Source organism: Phascolarctos cinereus, unplaced genomic scaffold (assembly GCF_003287225.1).
Source record: "Phascolarctos cinereus isolate Bilbo 61053 unplaced genomic scaffold, phaCin_HiC Scaffold_7;HRSCAF=346, whole genome shotgun sequence".
NCBI lineage: Eukaryota > Metazoa > Chordata > Mammalia > Diprotodontia > Phascolarctidae > Phascolarctos > Phascolarctos cinereus.
Genome location: NW_027556180.1, coordinates 55,947,624 through 55,969,776, shown reverse-complemented (window position 1 = coordinate 55,969,776; position 22,153 = coordinate 55,947,624). Strand labels below are relative to the sequence as shown.

At 38.8% G+C, this 22,153-nt stretch overlaps 1 protein-coding gene across 1 annotated transcript in view; it reads right to left on the bottom strand.

Moving 5' to 3' along the window:
- DNER (delta/notch like EGF repeat containing) overlaps positions 1-22,153 on the bottom strand; it is a 340,534-nt gene that overhangs the window by 66,531 nt on the left and 251,850 nt on the right. Inside the window, 1 exon segment of the mRNA XM_020970975.2 lies at positions 1,660-1,884. Coding sequence (XP_020826634.1) covers positions 1,660-1,884 — 225 coding nt within the window.

The window sequence follows — 22,153 nt, the reverse complement described above, 5'->3', positions numbered from 1 at the left end:
GATCCTGATTCAAAGCCCAGCGCTCTAACCGCTGTGCAACCTAGCTGCCCTCTCCTCATTGTACAGATTTGGAAACTGAGACCCAGAGAGATAGTGAGACCAAGTCCTCTCATTCCAAATCCATCCCCCTTTTCACTATGCCATAAAACCCCTATAATTAAATGTAAGTGAAGATTTTATAAAGCTTAGAAGGAAATGGAGGGATTGAGAGTTAGCTAGTATTCCAATGTCTGATCCTTCTCTTTGAGGGCTTCATAAAGAAGCATAGCTCCCAGGAGACGGTTAAAGGAGGACCGAGAAAGTTCATAATAGAATAGAAACAGTAGCCTCCAAAGACGGTTTGAGATCAGAGCATCTCTGTGGGAAATGATTCTATGTGTTTTGACATTCAGAGAAGTGCTTTGGAGTAATCCCACATTTAAAACAACAACAATGCTCTGTATCATCCTTTTCAGTCTCAATGGACACACACACACACACACACACACACACACACACACACAATTTTGGAAGTTCCTGTAAGAGTAAAGTATCACTTCACTAGAGTGTTCCTTTTTCAGAAGGTTCACCCCAACAGACAAATAGCAGAGTGGATAGGAAGGGATATCATACCAGGCATAGTGAGTAGCTGTTTCCTATTTCCATCAAGGACCAGATAAGAGGAAACAGGTCTAAGTACACCACAGTGGGCTTAGTTCACATATTTATCAGAAGCCCATGAATACAAAAGTTATGGGACACTAGAATCATCTGCTAGGCAGGTTGAACCCCACCCCACCTGCTCCCCCATGATTTACAGAATATAGAAGAAAACCAGCTTCCTGAAGTGTTTTAAAGAGGGGGGAGGAGGGAAGTGTTTTCTAAAAGTACTTCACAGTCCTGTGAACCTAGGAATACCAAAAAAATTAAATCTCTATGGAAAAAAAAAACCAATAAGCATCCTTCACCTGCTTTGCTGAATTTCCTTACCACTCCCCAATCTCCTTAGTTTTTCCTGGAGGCATAGTGGATAGACAGAGATGGTCTCTGAGTCCAAAGCCCTTTGGGGTTCAAGTCTGGCCTCTGACACATAGTAGCTGTGTGACCCTGGGCAATTCGCTTAACCTCAATCTACTCTTGCTGCAAAGCAGATGCAGATCTGCATTGGTAAAGGGAGTTTTCTTATCAGGAGTTTCTTACATCAATAAAATCACAAGTCTGGGCTAATAATGATAGCAATAAATAATAATAAAAAACCACAATTTATCTAGCATTTAAATTTTTACAAAGAGCTTTTCTCACAACCATCTTATAAAGTAACTAGTGTAGGTACTGTGACCATTTTACAGATGTGAAGCCTGAGGCTCAGAGAATTTTAATGACTTGCCCAGGGTCACATAGCTGTGCAGGAGCCAGAGCTTGCACTTCTGCTTTCCTAACTCTTTCGACTACACCCTGTTGCCTTTTCTATAGAAGCATGGTGTTCATATGTAGGGATTCCTCATGCATCATGTATGACAACCACAATAGGAACTTATTACATCTGATACTTTTAAAATAGGGCATGCCAGCATTCAATATTAAATGCCAACTAGGGGTGGGGAATATGTTTCTTTTATTTAAGAGAAATGATTTAGAGACTAGTGAAATTTCCAATATGAGTAAGAAGCTAATACAAACCAGGATCGCAGAGACACTTATAGCTCGTCCCAACGCTGCGGCATGTTCCATGGGCACAAGGATTCAGGGCACAGAAGTCGATCAGCTGGGCACACGTGGGTCCGGTGAATCCCGCACTACAGCTGCAGGTAAAGTGAGCCCGGGCAGCGTAGCACGTCCCGTTATTCTGGCAGGGCAACGAGACGCACGGATCTACTTTCTCTTCACAAGACGGTCCAGAATATTCTAGGAGAAACGAAAGATGGATTTTTCCCTTTTTAAAATTCAAATAAATTCCCAAGTAGACAAATTCAGACCATGTCAATGAAAATACCTATTTTGTGTATATTTCTTCTGCCTTTCATATGTTGTACATGTAGTTTCCATAGTTTTCTGCAAAAACCAGAGATGCAGGGGAAGCCACATGGCCCTGTGATTCAGAGGATGTGGATTTGGGTCCCAGATCTGGGGCAGCTAGGGGGAGCTGTGAGAGAGTACTGGGCTTGCAGTCCGAAAGACCTAAGTTCAAATCCAGCCTAAGACACTTACTAGCTTAACTTTACCCTGTCTACCTCAGTCTCCCCATCTGTAAAATGGGAATAATCTAGTACCTACTTGCCACTGTTGTGAGGATCAATGAGATAATAATTTGAAAGTGCTTAGCACAGTGCCTGGCATGTAGTAAGTGCTATACAAATATTAGCTATCATTATTACCTGACACTTCATAGCTGGGTGACCATGTAAAAGTCCCTTATTTAACTGCTTTAAATCTCAGTTCTCTTCCCTATAAAATGGGGATAGAGGCATACGACGTGCTTCATGGGGTCAATGTAAGGAAAGAATCTGTAAACCTGAAGACAGGGGGTTCTTAGCCTTTTTTGTGTGTCATGGCCCCCTCTGGCAGTTGGGTGAAGCCTGTGAACCCCTTTTCAGAATAATATTTTCAAATAATTGAAGGAAATTCTAAACTTTAAGTTAGAGGTTAGTGAAAACAAAGGTGCCGTTTCTTTTCCCCATCCAGTTTCATGTATGCTCTGAAATCAATCCGCAGTTCCCTTTAGGTGCTTTGTAAATACTTACATTAGCATATGTAATAATAATAATAACAATAATACTTATATAGTACTTTAAGATTTCTAAAGCGTACATAATGAAATCCTTTAAGTGTTAAAAATATTTCCCCAAAAAGAAGTTGATTTCTCATGGAATTTTAGAGCCAGGAAGAGCTGGCTTCAAAAGTCTGGCCTCTGACACGCAGTGGCCATGTGACCCTCCACCTATGTCCATCAAAATCAGATCTCCAGGGGGGCAGCTAGGTGGTGCAGTGGATAGAGCACCGGCTCTGGAGTCAGGAGGACCTGAGTTCAAATCCGGTCTCAGACTAGGCACTTGACACTTACTAGCAGTGTGACCCTGGGTAAGTCACTTAACCCCCAATTGCCTTACCCCCCTCAAAAAAAAATCAGATCTCTAGAACTAGAAGTATTAGAGGTGATCTACTCTGATCCATTATTATTATTATTATTATTATTATTATTATTATTATTATTATTATTATTATTATTGGCTAGGCAATGGGGTTAAGTGACTTGCCCAGGGTCACACAGCTAGTGAGTGTTATGTGTCTGAGGTCGGATTTGAACTCAGGTCCTCCTGGATCCAAGGCCGGTGCTCTATCCACTGTGCCACCTAGCTGCCCCTCTGATCCATTATTTTACAGAAGCAAAAACAGGCCCAAAGTAGAAAAGAGACCACATAGCTAAGAAGCAAGAAGATAGAGAAATAGGTTGTCTAACCATTAGCTAGCATTCTTCTCTGTATAACATTTCTTTGCGTCTTGTGCGTCAAGAAGTTCAGTTAGAAGCATCCCACTCCAACTGGGCCAACCATATCTAACTGATGCTCACACAGCTGCTAATAGTCCCATCCCCAAGCAGAAGGACATTGCTCCTGGATTCCCCATCTTCCACATTAGGAATTCTGGTCAAATGCACAAAGGAGGTGTATCAATCAGTGGAACATGGCGGTGCTCAGAGTTCTATGATAATGGTTTTGAGAGGTAGTGATCAGTCTCATTCTACCAGCTGGTTCTGTTTGATTAATAAGAATGAGGAGAATATCTAACTAATGCAAAGTAGGCTTTCACCTTAAAATATTTTCTCATATTAAATATTTTTCAGTTAAATATTGCATGCTCTAAGCACATCTGACTCTTTGACTGATGCTGTTAAAAGGGAAAAAAAATGGCCTGAAATGACTACAAATCACCAACGCTTCAGAAATTGTAAAAAACAATTTTTTTCAAATGTTGTTCATATTATGTGTCTATCGGCTTCCTGTTTAATTTTCCTGATCTCAGCTTGAGCCCTATCTCACCCTTCTCACTCAAAGCTCCTGGTGATAGTAAATGTAGAAGGCTGCATAGGAAACAGATGGAGCAAATACAAATTCACTTCCTCTCTCCGCCATACACATTGGCATGAGAGACTTGCTATTTTTCTGTATGGAGACACCAAACCTGGCGCTATTAAGGATTTTATGAAGATCCCAGCATTAAAGTTTGGAAAGCAGACAAATAAATTATCATGTAATCAGTTTCTAAAGGATGTGACATTTTCTGAATGGGATGTGATTCCATCCTTTATAATGGCTAGCCATTTTTCAACATTCACTTTTATAAGATTTTGAGTTCCAAATTTTTTCTCCCTCCCTCCCTTACCTCCCCTCTCCCAAAGATGGCAAGCAATCTGATATTGGCTATACATGTGCAATCATATTAAACATATTTCCACATTACTCATGTGGAGAAGAATCAGAACAAAAGGGAAAAACCATGAGAAAGAAAAAAAAAGTGAAAAGAGTATGCTTCAATCTGCATTCAGACTCCAAAACTCTTTCTCTGGATGTGGATAGCATTTTCCATCTTTTGGAATTGTCTTAGATCGTTGTATTGCTGAGAAGAGCTAAGTCTATCAAAATCAGTCATTGCACCCTGTTGCTGTTACTATGTGCAATGTTCTCCTAGCTCTGCTCACTTCACTAAGCATCAGTTCATGTAAATCTTTTCAGGTTTTTCTGAAATCCACCTGTTCATCATTTTTATAGCACAATATTTTTCCATTACATTCATATACCATAACTTGTTCAGCCATTTCCCAATTGGTGGGCATCCCCTCAATTTCTAATTCTTTGCCTAGGTAGCCATTTTTTCTGAAAATAAGACATTCATATGGCCATCACTATTTGATGGCATTATTAATTTTCTTATCTTTCTTTAGGAAATTTTATAAACAGGATAATTTCAAAAACAAAATACAATAGCCCAGTTCTAACAATCTCTTTCCTGTACATATTCCTTCTTTAGGTAGACTACAGAATGCCAGCACCACCAAGTGAAAAGTGAAAAATTCTTTCAACCCTCTCATTATTTGATTTGTCCGACATCTACATAGATACAGATATAGATGAATAGATGAATAAATAAATGGGTAAAAGATATAGATAAGTAAATGGATAGAGATAGATGAACAAATTGATAGGTAAGATAGATTAATAAATAAATGCATAGAGATAGAAAGACAGGTGAATGATTAAGCAAAAAATGCATGCATGCATACATGCATACATACATACACAGATCATGCTTTAAAAAAACAAACTGATTTAGGTCCTGAATTGACAATCTCATGAGAAAAAGGTATAATCTCATGTTGCCTTTGTATAACAATGACTTACTTCTGAGACATTCAAATGTGAGTTTTTACATATATATATATATATATATTATATATATATATATATATATATATACACCTTTTGACCTGATTTGAGAGTTTCTCATAATGGATTCTCTCAGTCCAAGAGACTGCAACAGCAGAGACCATGATGAAATAATTAAGAGTTCCTAGAGAAGCATATGGCAAAGGCAGACATATGCTTAGATAAGTGATTAGAGAAGGCATACATCAGTAGTGTACCTGAACCCTAAACTTCTGTACAAAATGGAGGATAATGCAGCATTACCACAGAACCTGGACCTCAAGCCAAGAAGGGAAATTTCTTGGGCAGAATCAACTTTGTAAGCTTCCTGAAGAGCAGCCTCAGGTTTGGGAGTTTCTAAGCAAAATAAGAAAAGTGACATCCACATGACCCCTTTAGCTGAAAGACTAAAGTTATGACATTGGAAGAACAGACATATCATGCCCCACAATCACCATTAGTGATGCAGAGAGTACATGTCCAACAATAAGGAGGCTACTATTTGGCATCCCCAAAGTACATTTGCTTTCCATTAAGAATGCAAAATACAGAACAGCATTACGAGTCTTAAGGAAAGTCTGTAGGACCTTGCAAGGAAAATAGATTCATCAGTCAGATCACAGCCCCGCTGACAATGCCAATTTCAGTTACAACTGTCAGTCTGTGCCTTTTATAAGGAAGATCTAGCTGCATTCAGAAAAGCCAACTAGAGGGTAATGAAGCTGTTGCTAAGGGCACCTCTCAAAGACCATCTCCTAATTTAGACAGGGGCTGTGATCTGAGTTTATAGAAGTAAGTAGCCTTATCAAGGACATCACAGATCCTTGAAGCAGAATTTGTATGTAGAAATTACTACGTCAGCCACAAGGCTTATGCAAGCTCAGCTTCCTTGTGTGACAAGGTAAAGCTCTGGCTCCAGATCTTGTCAGAAGCAAGACATGAAAGTGGGAATTCCTATTCCAAAGCCAGTCCTCTACAATACTATGCCACCTCCCTAAATGTGTTAATTTAGAATGAGAAATGCAGCACTGTTTTAGATGATGTTCCAATAATAAACCTGGAAACCTTATCAACAAGGGTAATACTTCTAAAAGAAACTATGAATTACTGCCATCAAAGAATGTCTTTGACAAGCAAGTTTCATAGGACAGATTTCAGGGCTCTTCTCTCCTCAGTAGGATGTTCTTCCTGACTTCATCCTAAATTTTCCTGGCTTTAGATTTCTGTCTGGGATTTGGTTCCCACCTCCTACCTCTCCCCTCGGATAAAGTATTCCTAGTGAAATTTGGCTTGGCTTGACATTGGCCCTAGCGCACTGCCTCAAATTATGGATTCAACCATATCTCCATTTCCCAAGAAGCATTTTTTCCTCTCACTCTTATTTACAAAGGCAAAGCAGACCCCATTCTTCTCCCTACTCCTGGGAGGTGGGAGTCACATAAAGATATTTAAAATTCTTTGCTTTGAAAGTAAGTGTAAGGCAGTGTATTTTCCTATTATGTATGCAGCATCCTGCTGAGAGGATTGTGCAACACAGAGAGAACAGTTCATTTCAAGGCATAAGGGAGTATGCAATCACAAGGCACCAACAGGAAATATCTCAGAGAGAAGGAAAAATTGCTGGAAAGAAAAATTACATCTCAAGCCACACTGAAGTAATGTTAGCAGTCAAGAGATTTGAAACAACTGATTTCAGGAAGGAAAACAAATGACGATGAAAGATTAAAGATTTAAAATAGAAAGTAAATAAAATACAGCTATGAAAAAGAAATCTACACAAGAATCGTGAAGGTTAATGCAGAAATAGATATAAGTTGTTATGTTTAACTTCAGTCCTGTTGGTAAAAGATAAAAGATTCTAACCAATATTTGTTATAGAAGACTTCAAAATGTCATGCCCCTGGAATATTTTATCATACAAATGGGAAGAAGCCAAGACCCCCAAGGATATATGCATTATTGGAGTAAGAGAATCAAATGGAAACAAGAAATTTCCTGAGGATTTTAAATTTCAAAATAATGAAGTCATGATAGCAATGAGATATTGTCAGAAGTAAACCTGGAGGTCAGAAGGCCTACAATATTATTGAAGAATGTTAGATTAAAATAGTATCAACATTCTTTTCTGAGGAAAAAAAATGTGATATAGGGATAAGAGCTCTGGATTTGGAGACTGGAAACCTGGGTTCAAATCCCAACTCTGTTATTTACTCTCTATGTGCTCTTGGTCACGTACTCTAACCTTGCAGGACCTCAGTTTCCTCATTTGTAAAATGAGGGATTTTGACCAGATAACATGTAAAATCCCTTCCAAAACTAAATCTATATCTAAATTTATAGAAGCAATTAGTGAAAAGATTTAAATTTTGCAGCAGCTCCCAAAAAGTTGAAAATGGTCAGTTGACAAAGAATGATAAGGGTCTTTTACATTTAATTAATGGGATCACAAGGAAAAAGTAGAACTTTAAGGCTCAAGAGTCTTAACTTTTTTTAATCACTGAGATGGATCTATGATGTCAATCAATCAATTTATCAAGTGTCTATGTGCTAGGGACTGTTCTAAGCACTGGGGATACAAAAGTGGGAAGGCACTGGAATTAAGGTGGGTTAGAGAAGGCTTCCTACAGAAGATGATGTTTTGGTTGGACTTAAAAAAAGTCTGGGGGTCAATAGAGTAGAGGTGGGAGAGTGTTCCACGCGTGGAGGATGCCCAGAGCCAAGAGATGGAGTGTCTCATTTGTGGAAGAACCAGGAGGCCAGTTTGGAGAATACGTGTCCAGGAGTAGGGTGGTACTGTTTGTTGTTCGTCCTTCATTTTGGAAGAGGACCAATGACATCATGGGGCAATGTCTTGATTTGCTCATGAATTGGATTTAAGTAAGGCACAGTTGTGCAAAGTTGTCAGCCTTCCTCTTTCTTCCAGAATCATTGACGTCCAGAGGAAGGACAAAAGTCGAGATACCTGGTAATGGCCCAGGATGCAGTGGATAATCTTGCCCTCTTCGATGCCTGAGTAAACTCTATGCATTCCATAGCTCCTGCTTCAGCCCCCTTCATGGCTATTGGAACAAACTGTTCTCATCCTCCCATTCTGCTACGGAAAGTCTTCATATGCTTGGGGTAGACATCCCCCTCATTCACCAACAGGTTTGAGGCCTGTTGCTTACCCTCAGCCTGGCTTAGCACACCCGCTAAGATGGTTTACTGAGGTGTGGCCTTTGCATATGCTATAGCTTCTTAGAGCCACAGGTGAGAGTTGGGTGACAGGTGGACACCAAAGGTGGATGAGCAGCTCTGAAAAGGGCTCGGCAGCCCTCACACCAGATTGCTAGTCCTCCCTGATCACCCCACACACCCTTGTAGCAAGGTGTAAGAAGAGTGGAAAGGTAGGAATGGGCTAGAATAGGAAGGGCTTTGAATGCCAAACAAAGCATTTTGTATTTGTTCCTGGAGGCAAAAAGAAGCCAGTGAAGTTTATTGGGGGGGCGGGGGGCGGGGTTAGGAACAGATGACATGATCAGACTTGTGCTTTAGGAAAATCACTTCGGTGGCTGAATGGAGGTTTGCAGTGAGGAGAAACTTAAGGCAGCTAGACCTACCTGCAATCTATTGCAATGGTCCAGGTATGAGGCAATGAGAGACTGTACCAGTAAGGCAGCAGTCTCTGAGAAGAGAAGGAGGCATATTCAAGAGAAGCTGCAAAGGTAAAATCAACAGGCCTTGGAAACAGCTTAGTGATGGGGGATAAGAGATGGTGAGGAGGCCAGCATTACTCCTAGGTTGTGAACCTGAGGCATTGGGAGGATAGCTTACCCTCTTTGGTAGTAGGGAAGATAAGAAGGTGAGAGGTAGGAAAGCCACCTCCATTTATAAAGTCTGCAGCTCCTCCATATTTTTTCCTCATAGACTATATTTAATATTTAAAGAATCGTATTTACATGAAGGCAACAACAAAAATCCATTTGCATATTGAACTTTTAAAATTATTATCGAATAGCCCCTTTGAGGGATAGGAAAAAATAAAGATGACAACCACTGCAGCTAACATTGCAATTAGAGATGTAAGATGTAAATATTTAAGAAAACTGGGGAACAACATATATTGTATGATACAACTATATCATTGGCACAGTCTGTATTCTATGTGTGAAGGCAGCTCAGTACCACCTGGGAGCTCTAGGGACAAAGAATTCAGCCCTATATTTAATATTAGAATGTAGGCTAATAGAATATATGCCTCCTAAGGGCCAAGACTGTCTCACTTTGGTTATTTCTTTCTTGTACCTATAATAGTTCCTAGCACATAAGAGGAATTTAGGAAAGGCCTTTTTTTTTTTAGCTTGCCCAGGATCAGAAATGATAGTATATCAGAAGTGCAGACCCCATTCTATTACTATGTATGCACTGAATTATTTAAGAACATGGGCTTATCTTTGCCCTTGAGAGAGTCTTGATAATTAGTAAATGTTGTAAAGTCATGGACTTGAGGTTGATGGGAAATATTTAGTCTCCTGAGAAAACAGAAAGGGCTTTTTAAATCACCTCTTGAGTAGTACCATTTTATTAACATTCTCAATGGGCAAAATAACTCTTCTATGATACAAGATAACTGTCATTGGTTAAAAATAGTGGTTGATGTTCATAATGATATACTGACATACTCAGAGGTCAATTTCAGGGTGTGCAAAGTGTCTTCATGATGGTGCATCAACATTGTGGGACACCTTCTCCCAGTAAGCAAAACATGGCCTATCTTTATGGGGGAGGGGGATGGTGGAAACTGAGTTCCCCTATGAAGGTTTAAGTCAAAGGTAGGAAGGTGACATTTGAAGTTTGGGTTCCATATTCTTTTTTTTTTAAATGTTAATCCCCTCTTCTCAACAATGCAACAATCAAAGACAATCCCAAAAGACTCATAATTGAAAATTCTGTTCCACATGCAGAGAAAGAACTGTGGCATCTGAATGGAGACCAAAGCATACTATTTTATTTTTTTTTCCTTTCTTGTGGCTTTTCCCTTTTGTTCTGATTCTTCTTTCACGACATGACTAATGTGGAAGTGTGTTTAATATGATTATACATGTATAGGCTATATCAGATTGCTTACCATCTTGGGGAGAGGAAAAGAGAAAGGGTGGGGAGGGAGGGAGAAAAAATTTAGAGCTCAAAATCTTATAAAAGTGAATGTTCAAAACTATCTCTACACATAATTGGGAAAATAAAATACTATTAAGTGGAAAAAAATAAAATTTGGATCCCTGATGTGTTTAAAAGATGTAGGACTTCCTGAGGTTTCGACGTTCTCATGCATCCTCTATTGATTTCATCATTAGGATATAATGATTTTGACTCTTGTCACAAAGGGTCTAGGTACCTTTAGGGAAACTCCCTTATTATTTTTGGTTCATGTGACCAATCCCCGGGAATATAGAGGATTATCTACCTGGCCCCACTGAGATACTGGGGTATAGGAGAAAAAGGTAGATGGGATATGGAGTCAGGAGATTCCCAATCCCAACTTTAATACTTACTACCTGACTAACTAGTCAAGCCATTTGACCTCTCTAGGATTGAGAGGTCATCTGCAAAATGTGTAGGATGGACTAGGTGATCTCTAAAGTTCCTCAAGATCCTCAATTCTACAATCCTGACCTGTATAATGAGGCCTAATCAACATTTGAGAACATATTATTTGTATGACAGAGGAAAGCTTTATCAGAAGAACTAGGAAAATGAGAGAGAAACCCTTCAATGACCATCCTTTAGTCCCAAGGATTCCATAATGTAAAACCCCAGAGACACCCTAACTATGGGTGTCTTAAAACATTAAGACTTATAAACACAAGGACTCCTCTGAAGTGATGGCAGAATCCATGAGAGTAGATGGACTCTCCAAGGAGAAGAGTGGGACAGAAGAGAAGAGGGATCTTAGGAAATTCTTACATTTAGAGTGGAGCCAGGAAGAGCATTGGGTGAAGGAGAATAAAGGAATGGGCCAAGGGAGAAGAACCAGTAGAGTACAATGGAGTACTTAAATACCTTCAATCTTATTTTGTTTGACCCTGTGACACAGCAGTCATCCATTTCTAGTTCAAACTTAGATCTGACATTTAAAGTCATACTTGATAATCAGACAGCAAACTAGCATTTGAACCCAACCCTTTCCAGTGCTCTCACTATTGCACCACACTCTCACATTTTCAACCTATTTACCTCCTGCTTTATCTGACCCCTAACATCTGGGTCTGCCCCACTTTTTAACCAGGTTGGCCACATCCCGAGTTCCTATTACCCAGTCTTCTTGCCCAGTACCCTGCCTGTTTCCCTGGGTTTCTGCATTATTACTTGCTCCAACCTTTGCTACCATCCTAACCCTAAAAAGTCTTGCCAGAATCTCTGGATTTTAGACACACCTGCTGGTTCTGCTAATCAACTCAATTCCCCCTCTCTTGACTGCTTACCTAGTTTTCGATTCTCAGGTCTTGTGGGAAAAGTAAAAGCCTTTGAATAAATGTACATATCCTGCTTCTGGATTTTTGCCAGCATTGTGACCTTGGGTAAATCACAAAATGAGACCTGAGGCTCATTTTCTTCATCTCCAAAATGAGAGGTTTGGATTAGATGGTCTCTGAGGCCCCTTCTAGCTCTAAATGTATGATCTTATGACCATCAACTTCCAAATTCCAAATAGGAATATAATTAATCCTGATGTCTGGCCCATTTCTTTTCCCAACTCTTTACTCTCAGCCTTCTTCCCTTCTCAGTCCTGGCTTCTTGCCTTCCATCCAAAAAGATTGCTTACATTCTTGGCAATGACAAAGATCTACTATAAAATGATGAATATTGGGTCAAGAACCAGATATATTTTGAGTCTAGCTTTGCCCAAATCACAAGAAAAGTCTGGCTTCTTCTCAGACACACACTTTCCCACTTCTATCACCAGCTACTCAGGCTGGCTAGAATCTCAGCTCCAGACTCAAAGGAAAACCAAATCTGTTCTGACTGACTCTTTAGAGATAACTCTAACTCTTCATACAGCTCTGTCATGTCCCAAGATGGTTGCTATGCTTCAAATCTCCTGAATTTGTCTGTCTTCTAGGAGAACAGCTTAGGTCAGATTCTACAAGCTGCTTTCCCAGATCTGGCTCTGATTAATCAATTAATCAAGAAATATTTATTAAGTGCCTACTATTTTCCTACTACTCCAATTGCTGGAGATACAAAAGAAATGAAGAAAACAATCCATACTTACAAAGAATTTCAATCTTCAATTTTTGTAGTCTCTACCCTGATACTTTTCTCATAGGTTTTTAGCCACCTCTTATCTTTAACACTTCCTGTCTCTGAGTCACATTCAACCAAGGTTGTCTCTCCCACAACTGTTCTGTGTCTTATCACTCAACTTTTGGCCCTTTATCATCATCAAAATGTACATTTGCCTCATGCCTGTATAAAACCTCTATGGTTTGCACCAAGAAAGGACATTCTCCATATTTATTTGAAGAAGAGTTTTTGTTGTTTTTGTTTTTCAGTCACTTCAGTCATGTCCAACTCTCCATAACCCCATTGTGGGGCTTTCTTGGCAAAGGTACTGGAGTGGTTTACCATTTCCTTCTCCAGCTTATTTTACAAATGAGGAAACTGAGGCAAACAGGGATAAGTGACTTGCCCAGGGTCACACAGTTAGTAAGTATCTCAGGCTGGATTTGAACTCATGGAGATAAGTCTTCCTGATTCCAAGCCCAATGCTCTATCCACTGTGCCACTTAGTTGCTCTTGGTGAAAGGTAATATTCATCATATCCCATTACTAGATTGATCATTATTAAGGCTTGGTTCTATACAAAAGTGACAAGCTAAAAACGTCACCTTTCTGTTTAGCAATTTTTCAGTCATGTCTCTTTGTGACCCTATTTGGGGTTTTCTTGGCAAAGATACTGCAGTGGTTTGCTATTTTCTTCTGCAATTCATTTGACAGATCTGGAAACTGAGGCAAACAGGGTTAAGTGACTTGCCTAGTGTCACACAGTTAACGCATGTCTGAGGCTAGATTTGAACTCGCAAAGATGAGTCTTCCTGATTCCAGGCCTGGTACTCTACCCACTGTGCCACTAAGATGCCCAGAATCTACTCTAGAACCCTGAAATAACAGGATCTGAATATTTGGGGCCAGTCAATTACTATGCCAGGCCAACGAAAAACAAATAAACCAAAAGCACATAACTCCCACATTATTTTTCAAAAGTCTCAGCTGACATTTTCTTTGGCCTGCTGTGTGATTTTCAATATTGGCCTATTTTCTGCTGCTAATGCCATTTACATCGTGAGGTTCCTATAGTGTGGTGAAAATTGTAGGCCATTAGGAGAGCACTTAAGCATGGCCCTAATAAAAGCCCATGGAAATAAAGAGCTTATTCACTCAGTTTGAAACAACCAATGTCCCTCATGGCTGGCTGGAATCTCTGACCTTTCCACTAGACATACCAAGACTCAGGCCTATACCATGACGAAGCATTACTCAGAAAGAGTGTGGGTTTGAGAATCAGAAAACCTGGGTTCAAATATGATCTTGGCTGCGTGACCTTGGGCAAGTCATCTAATGTCTCTAGGCTTCAATTTTCTCATCTGAGCACTAAGAAGGTTGGACTTCCAGTTCTGAATCTATGATCATTTTATTTTAGGCACTTCTTATCATTGTTTGTTCTTGAAGAAGACAAATGACATGATGAGGGTGATGTCGTGACTTGCATTGAATTGTCTTGAATTGGACTTAAGTGAGGCAGGGCTGTGCAATGTCACCAGCCTCACTTTCTCCTCTGGAGACATCTGGGTCCAGTGGCAAGATATAAATCAGGATGACTGGAGATGGCCTCGGATGCAGTGGGAGACCTTGACCTTTTTAAGTTAAGGTCTTTCCCAGGTCTCTGTGTCTAAGGCAACACCCATTCAGTGGCTAAGGCTAAGTAAGAAGTGAGGCAAAAAGCAGCCTCTTTTACCTACTCAAAAAATGTCATTTTAGGCACTTAGCCTGTAATTCGAGAAACTGCTGCCAGAGGAATGGTGGTGCCCTGAAAAATGGCTGATTAGACCTTCCACCTATAGGGGATGAGTTTGGTTGAGTCTTTGATTTGCTTGGTGGGTCCAGACACAGCCCTTTAATAATACTTCTCCTCCCCCAAATAATGTAAAACATGGTATTGAGCAAAGTTTAAAGAAATAGACACACCTGGTATATTTCAGATATCTTAAGAATCATCAAAGATTTTCAAATATTAATTGACTTAATAGTCATTAATTACTGCTTACTTTCCTTATTAAATAAAAAAAACAACCTTTATTCTCCTTGAATTACTGAGGGCTAAGAACTTTCTAGGCTTTATATTCAGCTATGGGTCATACTTTGACTTCTTCTAATTTTGGCAAAAAAAAAAAAAACCTCCCACTACCAGCATCAATTCCATTCTAGCTGGGCCTGATCATCTTAGAGGAAAAAAAAAAAGCTTTATCTGCATATGTCTCTGGCTTATCCCAGGGACCAAAGTTAGTCTCTGTTTCCTTTTGGTCAGGAAAGAACTGCCTTCCAGTAATGTAGCATCCCTCTGCTACTAACTACTGTATGCTCTCTTCCTCATGGCCAAAAGAAAACAGTGTTAATTGTGGTCACATGCGATTTCCACATGACTCTCCCCATCAGGAAATTTATCTTAGCAATCAAATTTCCAACCTTCCATTTTCCAGCTGATCTTTTAAGATCAGAGGGACTTTAAATGTTATCTTATGTTTGTACCTTTTCCCTTTCGTGAGAGAAGTGGAAACCTATGGATGTGGAATGTTGCATATGTTATCAGAGAATTTTACTATGTCAGTTGGTTTTACTTGGTTGTTTTTTTCTTTTTTAGAAGAGAAGAAACTTGGTGGTTGGGGTGGAGCAGGAAGATGTATATACAGAAATGACAGTTAAAGAAAACCAAAGAGCATTAATAGGATTTTTTAAAAGTTAGTTTACATAGATATTTCAAGATTACTGATTAATCTAACCCCCACAAACCTGCCTTTTATAGGGGCTTAGCCTTTCCCTCACTCTCCTGAGCACTTTAAATTTCATTTAAACAAGATAGCACTAGAGAGTATTTATACAGTTATATGGTTGTTTTCTCACAGTATAATGAACACATTTATCCTCCAGTTTTATATAGCTCCTAATTATATGGGGTTCAATTGCTCCTCACAGGAAAGTCAGTGTGTCCAGATTGTCCACCTGAATCTATGTACAGGCCTGCCCTATGTAATACTGTCAATTAGTGGTGCCCAAAGCTGGTATTGAGTGGAACAACATTATAGGGGTCAGTTGGTTCCATGGGAACATCATAGAATAATAATAAGCTTCTTCTGAAGTCCTTTCCCAATGCCTCATCTTGTCGTGGAAGCGACATTGCATTCTCAAAGGTTTTGCCAGTAGAATAATACTTTTAGTAGGTCCCATCAAGCTGAGAAGGCTTCAGGTATGAACTGCTGATAACCTGCCCATTGCCTAGTTATTTGGGAAGCAATTTCACTAATGAGAAAGGCACTCATCATCGTCAGGAAGTTAGCTGCAAGGTAAGGAATCTTTAGCCTCAACAACTGACAAAGAGGCTAGGACAGGACAGGTTTGGCATCTACATAATGAGGTTGTAAACCTGGAAGTGTTTAAATATTAATACACACACATAGGGAGAGAGACAGAGACAGACAGAGATAGAGACAGAGAGGTCCACATGATATACATGTGGATATGGGCATAGATAAAGATACAGATACAGAGATAAATAGATAGATACAGATACAGATATAGATGTGTGTGCATATATATATATATATGCATATACATATATGTATGCATATATATGTATATGCATATATATATATATATATAGAGAGAGAGAGAGAGAGAGAGAGAGAGAGAGAGATGCAGATACAGAGATAGATATACAGTGCCATTAAGCTTGCAAAGCACTTTCCCCTATAACAGCTCTGCAAGAGAAATAGTGCAAAATATACCATATTCATTTCATAGCTCAAGGCTATGATGTCAGATGACTTGCCCGTGTCCATACAGCTAATAAGCACAAAACTCAGTGTTATAACTCCAGTCTTCAGATTCCAAGTCCCATATTTATTCCTCATTTCATTTACAGCTAATGGCCAAATGGCATTACAGTACAGTTTTTAGGGCAATATGAGAGATCTGGTTATAGTACATTGATGACGTTACTGGAAAGTCATACTGGTAGGGGATACTTCATGAATATGGTGACCTCTGCAGCAGAATGAGCAATCAGCCACAAGTCAGCTGACATATTGGCTATCTCTACCAGCCAATAGATGGGTACAACTTGATACTGGATAAAAAGAGTCTTTTCATACTAAGCAGAAACAGAAGATATTGGAAGGATGGTGCTCAAGCTACAAGCAGTAGAAAAGAGTGACAGCTAAAAATATTAAGTATATGCTATTGGGGGCACTCTAAAAATAGCGAGCTGTCCCTGAAAATTTTGGTTATCTCTTCTTAGGCCTATTCCATAAAAGAAAATACTAGAAAAAAATATCCTAAGGTAAATGAGCACTGCTAAGAAATGGTATGAATAACTGATTTGCTTTGGCAGTCTGTCTCTTTAATACAATGCCATAATGTTAAATGAGACCAGAAGGGCTTTGAAAGAGCAAATTAAAAGCAAAATTTCACTCGTTCAGCTAATACTTCATTATCTTACAATATTTCATTGGAAAGTTCAGCAAAACACCTATCATAGGGATCATAGACTATATAGTTAAAAGGAACCTTCTTTTTACAAATGAGGAAACTGAGGCCTTGGGAACTTAAGTAGCTTGTCCTAGATCATTATAGCCTATCAACAGAAGACCTTGTTTCGAAACTGCCATCTCCAGGGTCACAGACTAGGAATATCTTTGTTATAGGGCTTCCTTTAGAAAGAAAAAAAAATCATCGGATCATAGAGTTGGAAAGAACCTTAGATGCCATGTAGTTCAATCCCCACTTTTTACAGATGAGAAGACCATGGTTCAGAGAATTTTAAGCAACTTACTCCAGGTTTTATAAGTGGCAAATCTGGGAATGTAACCCAGGCCCCCTAAAATAAATTTCCTTTACCTCTTCAGTGTCCATAATCACAATGTTGGCTCCATAGTTTTTATGTGTGCCCTTTATACCTATCTGTACCCAGGGCTGCCTGTCTTAGACTAAGATGCCAGTCCTCTTGACTTTAGTCCTGCCACTGGACTTCGATGACTCAGGAAGAGAGAGTGAGACAGACAACTTTACACAACTCTGCCTCACGTAAATCCAATTCCCAAGCAAGTCAACATATCACTTTTGTGATGTCTGAGAACAAAGGTCAAACAACAACTAGGTCTGTATTACTTGGTGTGAAACCTAGAACATCATGAAATGCCATTGCTCTCCTTCATATACATTTTAGATGAGACGAAAGAACAAGTAATCAGCTTTAAGAGAGAATTACATAGTATGGTATTTATCTACATAAATAATGTATGTATATATATACATATATACATATATACATATATACATATATACATACATATATATACATATATACATACATATATACATATATACATACATACATATATATATACATATGTACATATATATATATATATATATATATATATACATACTATCTAGCTATATGGATTCAGATTCATGATGTCATCAGCATAAGGAACCTTGGTGAGAAAACCAATAATGAATGCAATGTCAATTGTTCTGCAACTTAGTGTATTAGAGTGTTGACAACAGTATTAAGGGAAGGGGTTACACAGTGAGACTTGAAGCCAGTCTGTCCTGATATGGAGTCTCTGCTTCTGTCTCTCTCTCTCTCTCTCTCTCTCTCCTTTTCTGTCTCTCTTTCTCTCTGTCTCTCTCCATCCCTCCATCCATTCTCTCTCTCTCCCTCCTCTCCTCCTCCTCTCTGTGTCTCTGTCTGTCTGTCTCTCTGTGTCTCTCTCCCCACCTAAAGCCACAAAGACTATACAATGAGGAAAGCATGAAAGAATATATACATAATTTACAGACCACAAAATCTAATATCTTGCAAACATGGAATTAGTCTCTCTTGCAGGATGGTTATAAATAATACACTTTGTAAATCAAGAAACATGAGCTATTATTATTACTTCTTCAAGGTTTTTAAGTACTTCTCAGAGTATGAAAAAATGAAGCTTCGTACTCTTTTTTACTTCTGTAAACTGATAACTTTCTCTGAAATTCCAACTAAATTTATTTTTATTTTATTTAACTAATTTTAAAAAATCACATTCCCAGCCTCTTGTTAATTGATTTTCTCTTTTCTAAGCACCCTCTCATCTTTGCCTGTGTCCACACTGTTCACTATCAGGTTCACTGTCAGATCAACTGACAGTAATCTGTCAGTCCACTGAAAAACAGATCAAGGCAGTAGAAAGAATTCACCCATTTGCCAAATGGCTAAACTGACCTGGGTTTTCATTGTTCTGAGTGGTTACTTTGACATCACACAGACCCAGCCTTGGATTGCTATTAATGATTCTGTCTCTCACTCCTGTTATCTAAACCTCTCTGTATTTCACAGCTTTCCCCATATGTTAATCTCTCAATTTCAGAAGACTAGGAAGGGGAAAGGGGAAGATATTTATCATCTCTCTTGTCTGAAGCAGACTATATTAATTTCTGGTAAGATTTGGACCAAGGCATGCAAATATTTACTAGAACCTTCCAGCCATGTAATGAAATTTCTATTAAATCCATAAAGCATTAGCATTTTTCCTATTTTATTACATTTTGAGTTTATGCTTTTGGCTGCCCAACCAGTCCTATAAAGTTCCAAATTTCTCTTGCTCACCAAATATCAGTATTAAATATTTATGTTAATATATAAGCTGGGTGGCCTTTGTCTGGGTGGTCTAAGCCTAAATGGAATTTCACAATATCCATTTCTCCTTATATTTTAGTTCAGTGATTGAGAAAGGGAGAGAGATGGAAAGCTGGGTTGTACTTGTATAGCCAAAGTCCCTTGGCCTTCATCTCAATGATTTATTAATCCTCCTCAATAGTTTATCTTCCATAATATTTAGAGCTAGAAGGGAAAACAGGAAGTATACAGCCCAAAATCTTCATTTTACAAGTGAGGAAACTGAGATGCAGAGCAGTATAGCCACTAGCAGCATGAGAATTTGAATGTAGGTCCTCTGAATCCAAATCCATCATTTATGATGGTCAAGGAATTACTGAGGAAATTCATGTGCAGACTTCCTCTTTGATATATTCAACCAAGCAAGCAATGGACAAACGTTTATTAAGTGCCTTCTACGGACCAGGCATTGTGTTAGATGCTGGGGATACAAAGACAAAAGAGGGACAATAATGGGACCCACCTTTAGGTAGATGCCAATCTATTGAGGGGACATAACAAGCTCACCAACCAGTAAATAAAGGCCATAGATAGATAGATGATAGAAAGATAGAAATAGATACCAATAGACATAAACAGAGAGATGGATATAGATAGATGATTTAGACAGATAGATAGATAGACAGACAGACAGACATAGATGATAGGTGGGAGAGGGGAAGAGAGAGATGAGAGAAAGATGAAAGAGAGAGGAGATAGGTAGGTAGACAGATACAGAGAGATAGATAGACAGATGGACGGACAGACAGATATAGATAGGTGGGGGAGAGGGGAGAGGGGGGAGAGAGATGAGACAGAGAAGATAGGTAGAAAGAAATAGGTGACAGAAAATGATGGAGAGATAAATGGATAGATAGATTGACAGATATAGATAGATGATAAGTAGATAGATACATAGACATACATATCATACATAAATGTGTATATATACATATATATATGTATATATATATACATATATATATATATATATATATATATATATATATATATATATATATATATATATATATATACACATAAATACAAATAAATCTCAAGAGTCACTAACAACTAGGGGAAACAGGGAAAGTACTTTGAAGGAGATGGCACTTGAGTGAAGCCTGGAAGAGATCCAAATGTTCCAAGAGATAGAGGTGAGAAGAAAGAATATTCTAGTTGCAGAGAACAGCCTGGGCAACATCACAGAGGTGGGAAAAACAAATCGGTCAGTCTAAGTGGATTGTACAGTCTCTGGAGCAGAACTCTAAAGGTTTTTAAATGCCTTTAAATGCTTTCTTTTAGACTAGAGACAATAGAGAGTCCGGGACGTTTCTGGAGCAGAGGTGCAATGTGATAAGACTTGTGTTTCAGGAATATCCCTTTGGCTCCTGTGTGGAAGCTAGTTTGGAGAAGAGGATGAGAGCTGGATTCAGGGACACCAGTTAGGAGGCTCCCCCAGTTTTCCAGGTGAGAAGTAAGGAGGGTTTAAACTAGTATAATTGTGGTGTGGGTATGGGGCAGTTAGGTGGCGCAGTGGATAGAGCACCGACCCTGGAGTCAGGAGGACCTGAGTTCAAATCCAACCTCAGACCAAATACTTGACACTTACTGGCTGTGTGATGCTGGGCAAGCCACTTAACCCCAACTGCCTAAAAAAAAAATTGTGGTGCGGGTAGAGAGAAGGGGATGGATGTGAAAGAGACTATGGATATAGAGTCTAGGAGACTCCAAAAGTGATTAGATATGAGGAGTGAGGAAGAGTGAAGAGTCAGTGATGACTGCCAGCTTACAACTCAGAGTTTACAACTAGAAGAATGATGTTATCCTCAACAGAAATAGGGAAGTCAGGAGAAGGACTGGGATTAGGGGTAAAACATAATGAATTCAGTTCACAATGATATCACTATGATGCTAAAATTACCTATTTATATTATAGCATTTTATATCCCATCTTCCCTCATTAATCACTTGTACTTGCATGTGTATATGTATATACATACACATATGTATATACATATGCATATACTTCTACTCATATCTATATGTGTATACACATATATGTATGAATATAGTTTTAAAGTTTTCAAAGTGCTTTATACATCCAGCACAATGCCTTTATTAAGCATATAGTTGGTACTTAATAAGTGTTTGTTGATTGATTTTATTTAAGCCACACAAAAGCCCTATAAGACAAATACTATGGGTACTATTATCCTTGTTTTACAAGAGAGGAAACTGAGGCTAACAAGATTTAAATGGCTTTGCTCAGGACCACAGAACAAGTGAGTATCATAGGCAGGATCTGAATCCAGCTCTTCCTGACTCCAAATCTAGCAATTTCAGAGTTTGGAAGCATATATAAAGCAGAGTCAGGTTTTTTTTCCTAAAAGACCATCTGTTTAGTGATGGCCTGTCTATCCACTATATAAATTATCTTTGAATCTATACACTTTGTTCCTTTCATCACCATCCCAAGGGAAAGTGATTTTTATATGATCCATTTTTTGATTGCATTCATCCCTAAAGCAAAGATATTAACATTAAATAATAAGCTTTATTTCTTTTTCTTTCAAGATATCCCAATAAAGTTAATAGGATCATAAAATCATGCTTTAAAACTGGAGTAAATCTATTCCAGCCTTCTCATTTTGCAGATGAGGAAATGCGGTACAGGGAGATAAAATGGTTTGCACATGGTCACATAGCTAGGGTCACAGACAGGATTTGAACCTGGGTCTTCCTGCCTCTAAGTTCAGCATAATATCCATCATGTCATGCTGTTCTTGGAGGTACAACGCAT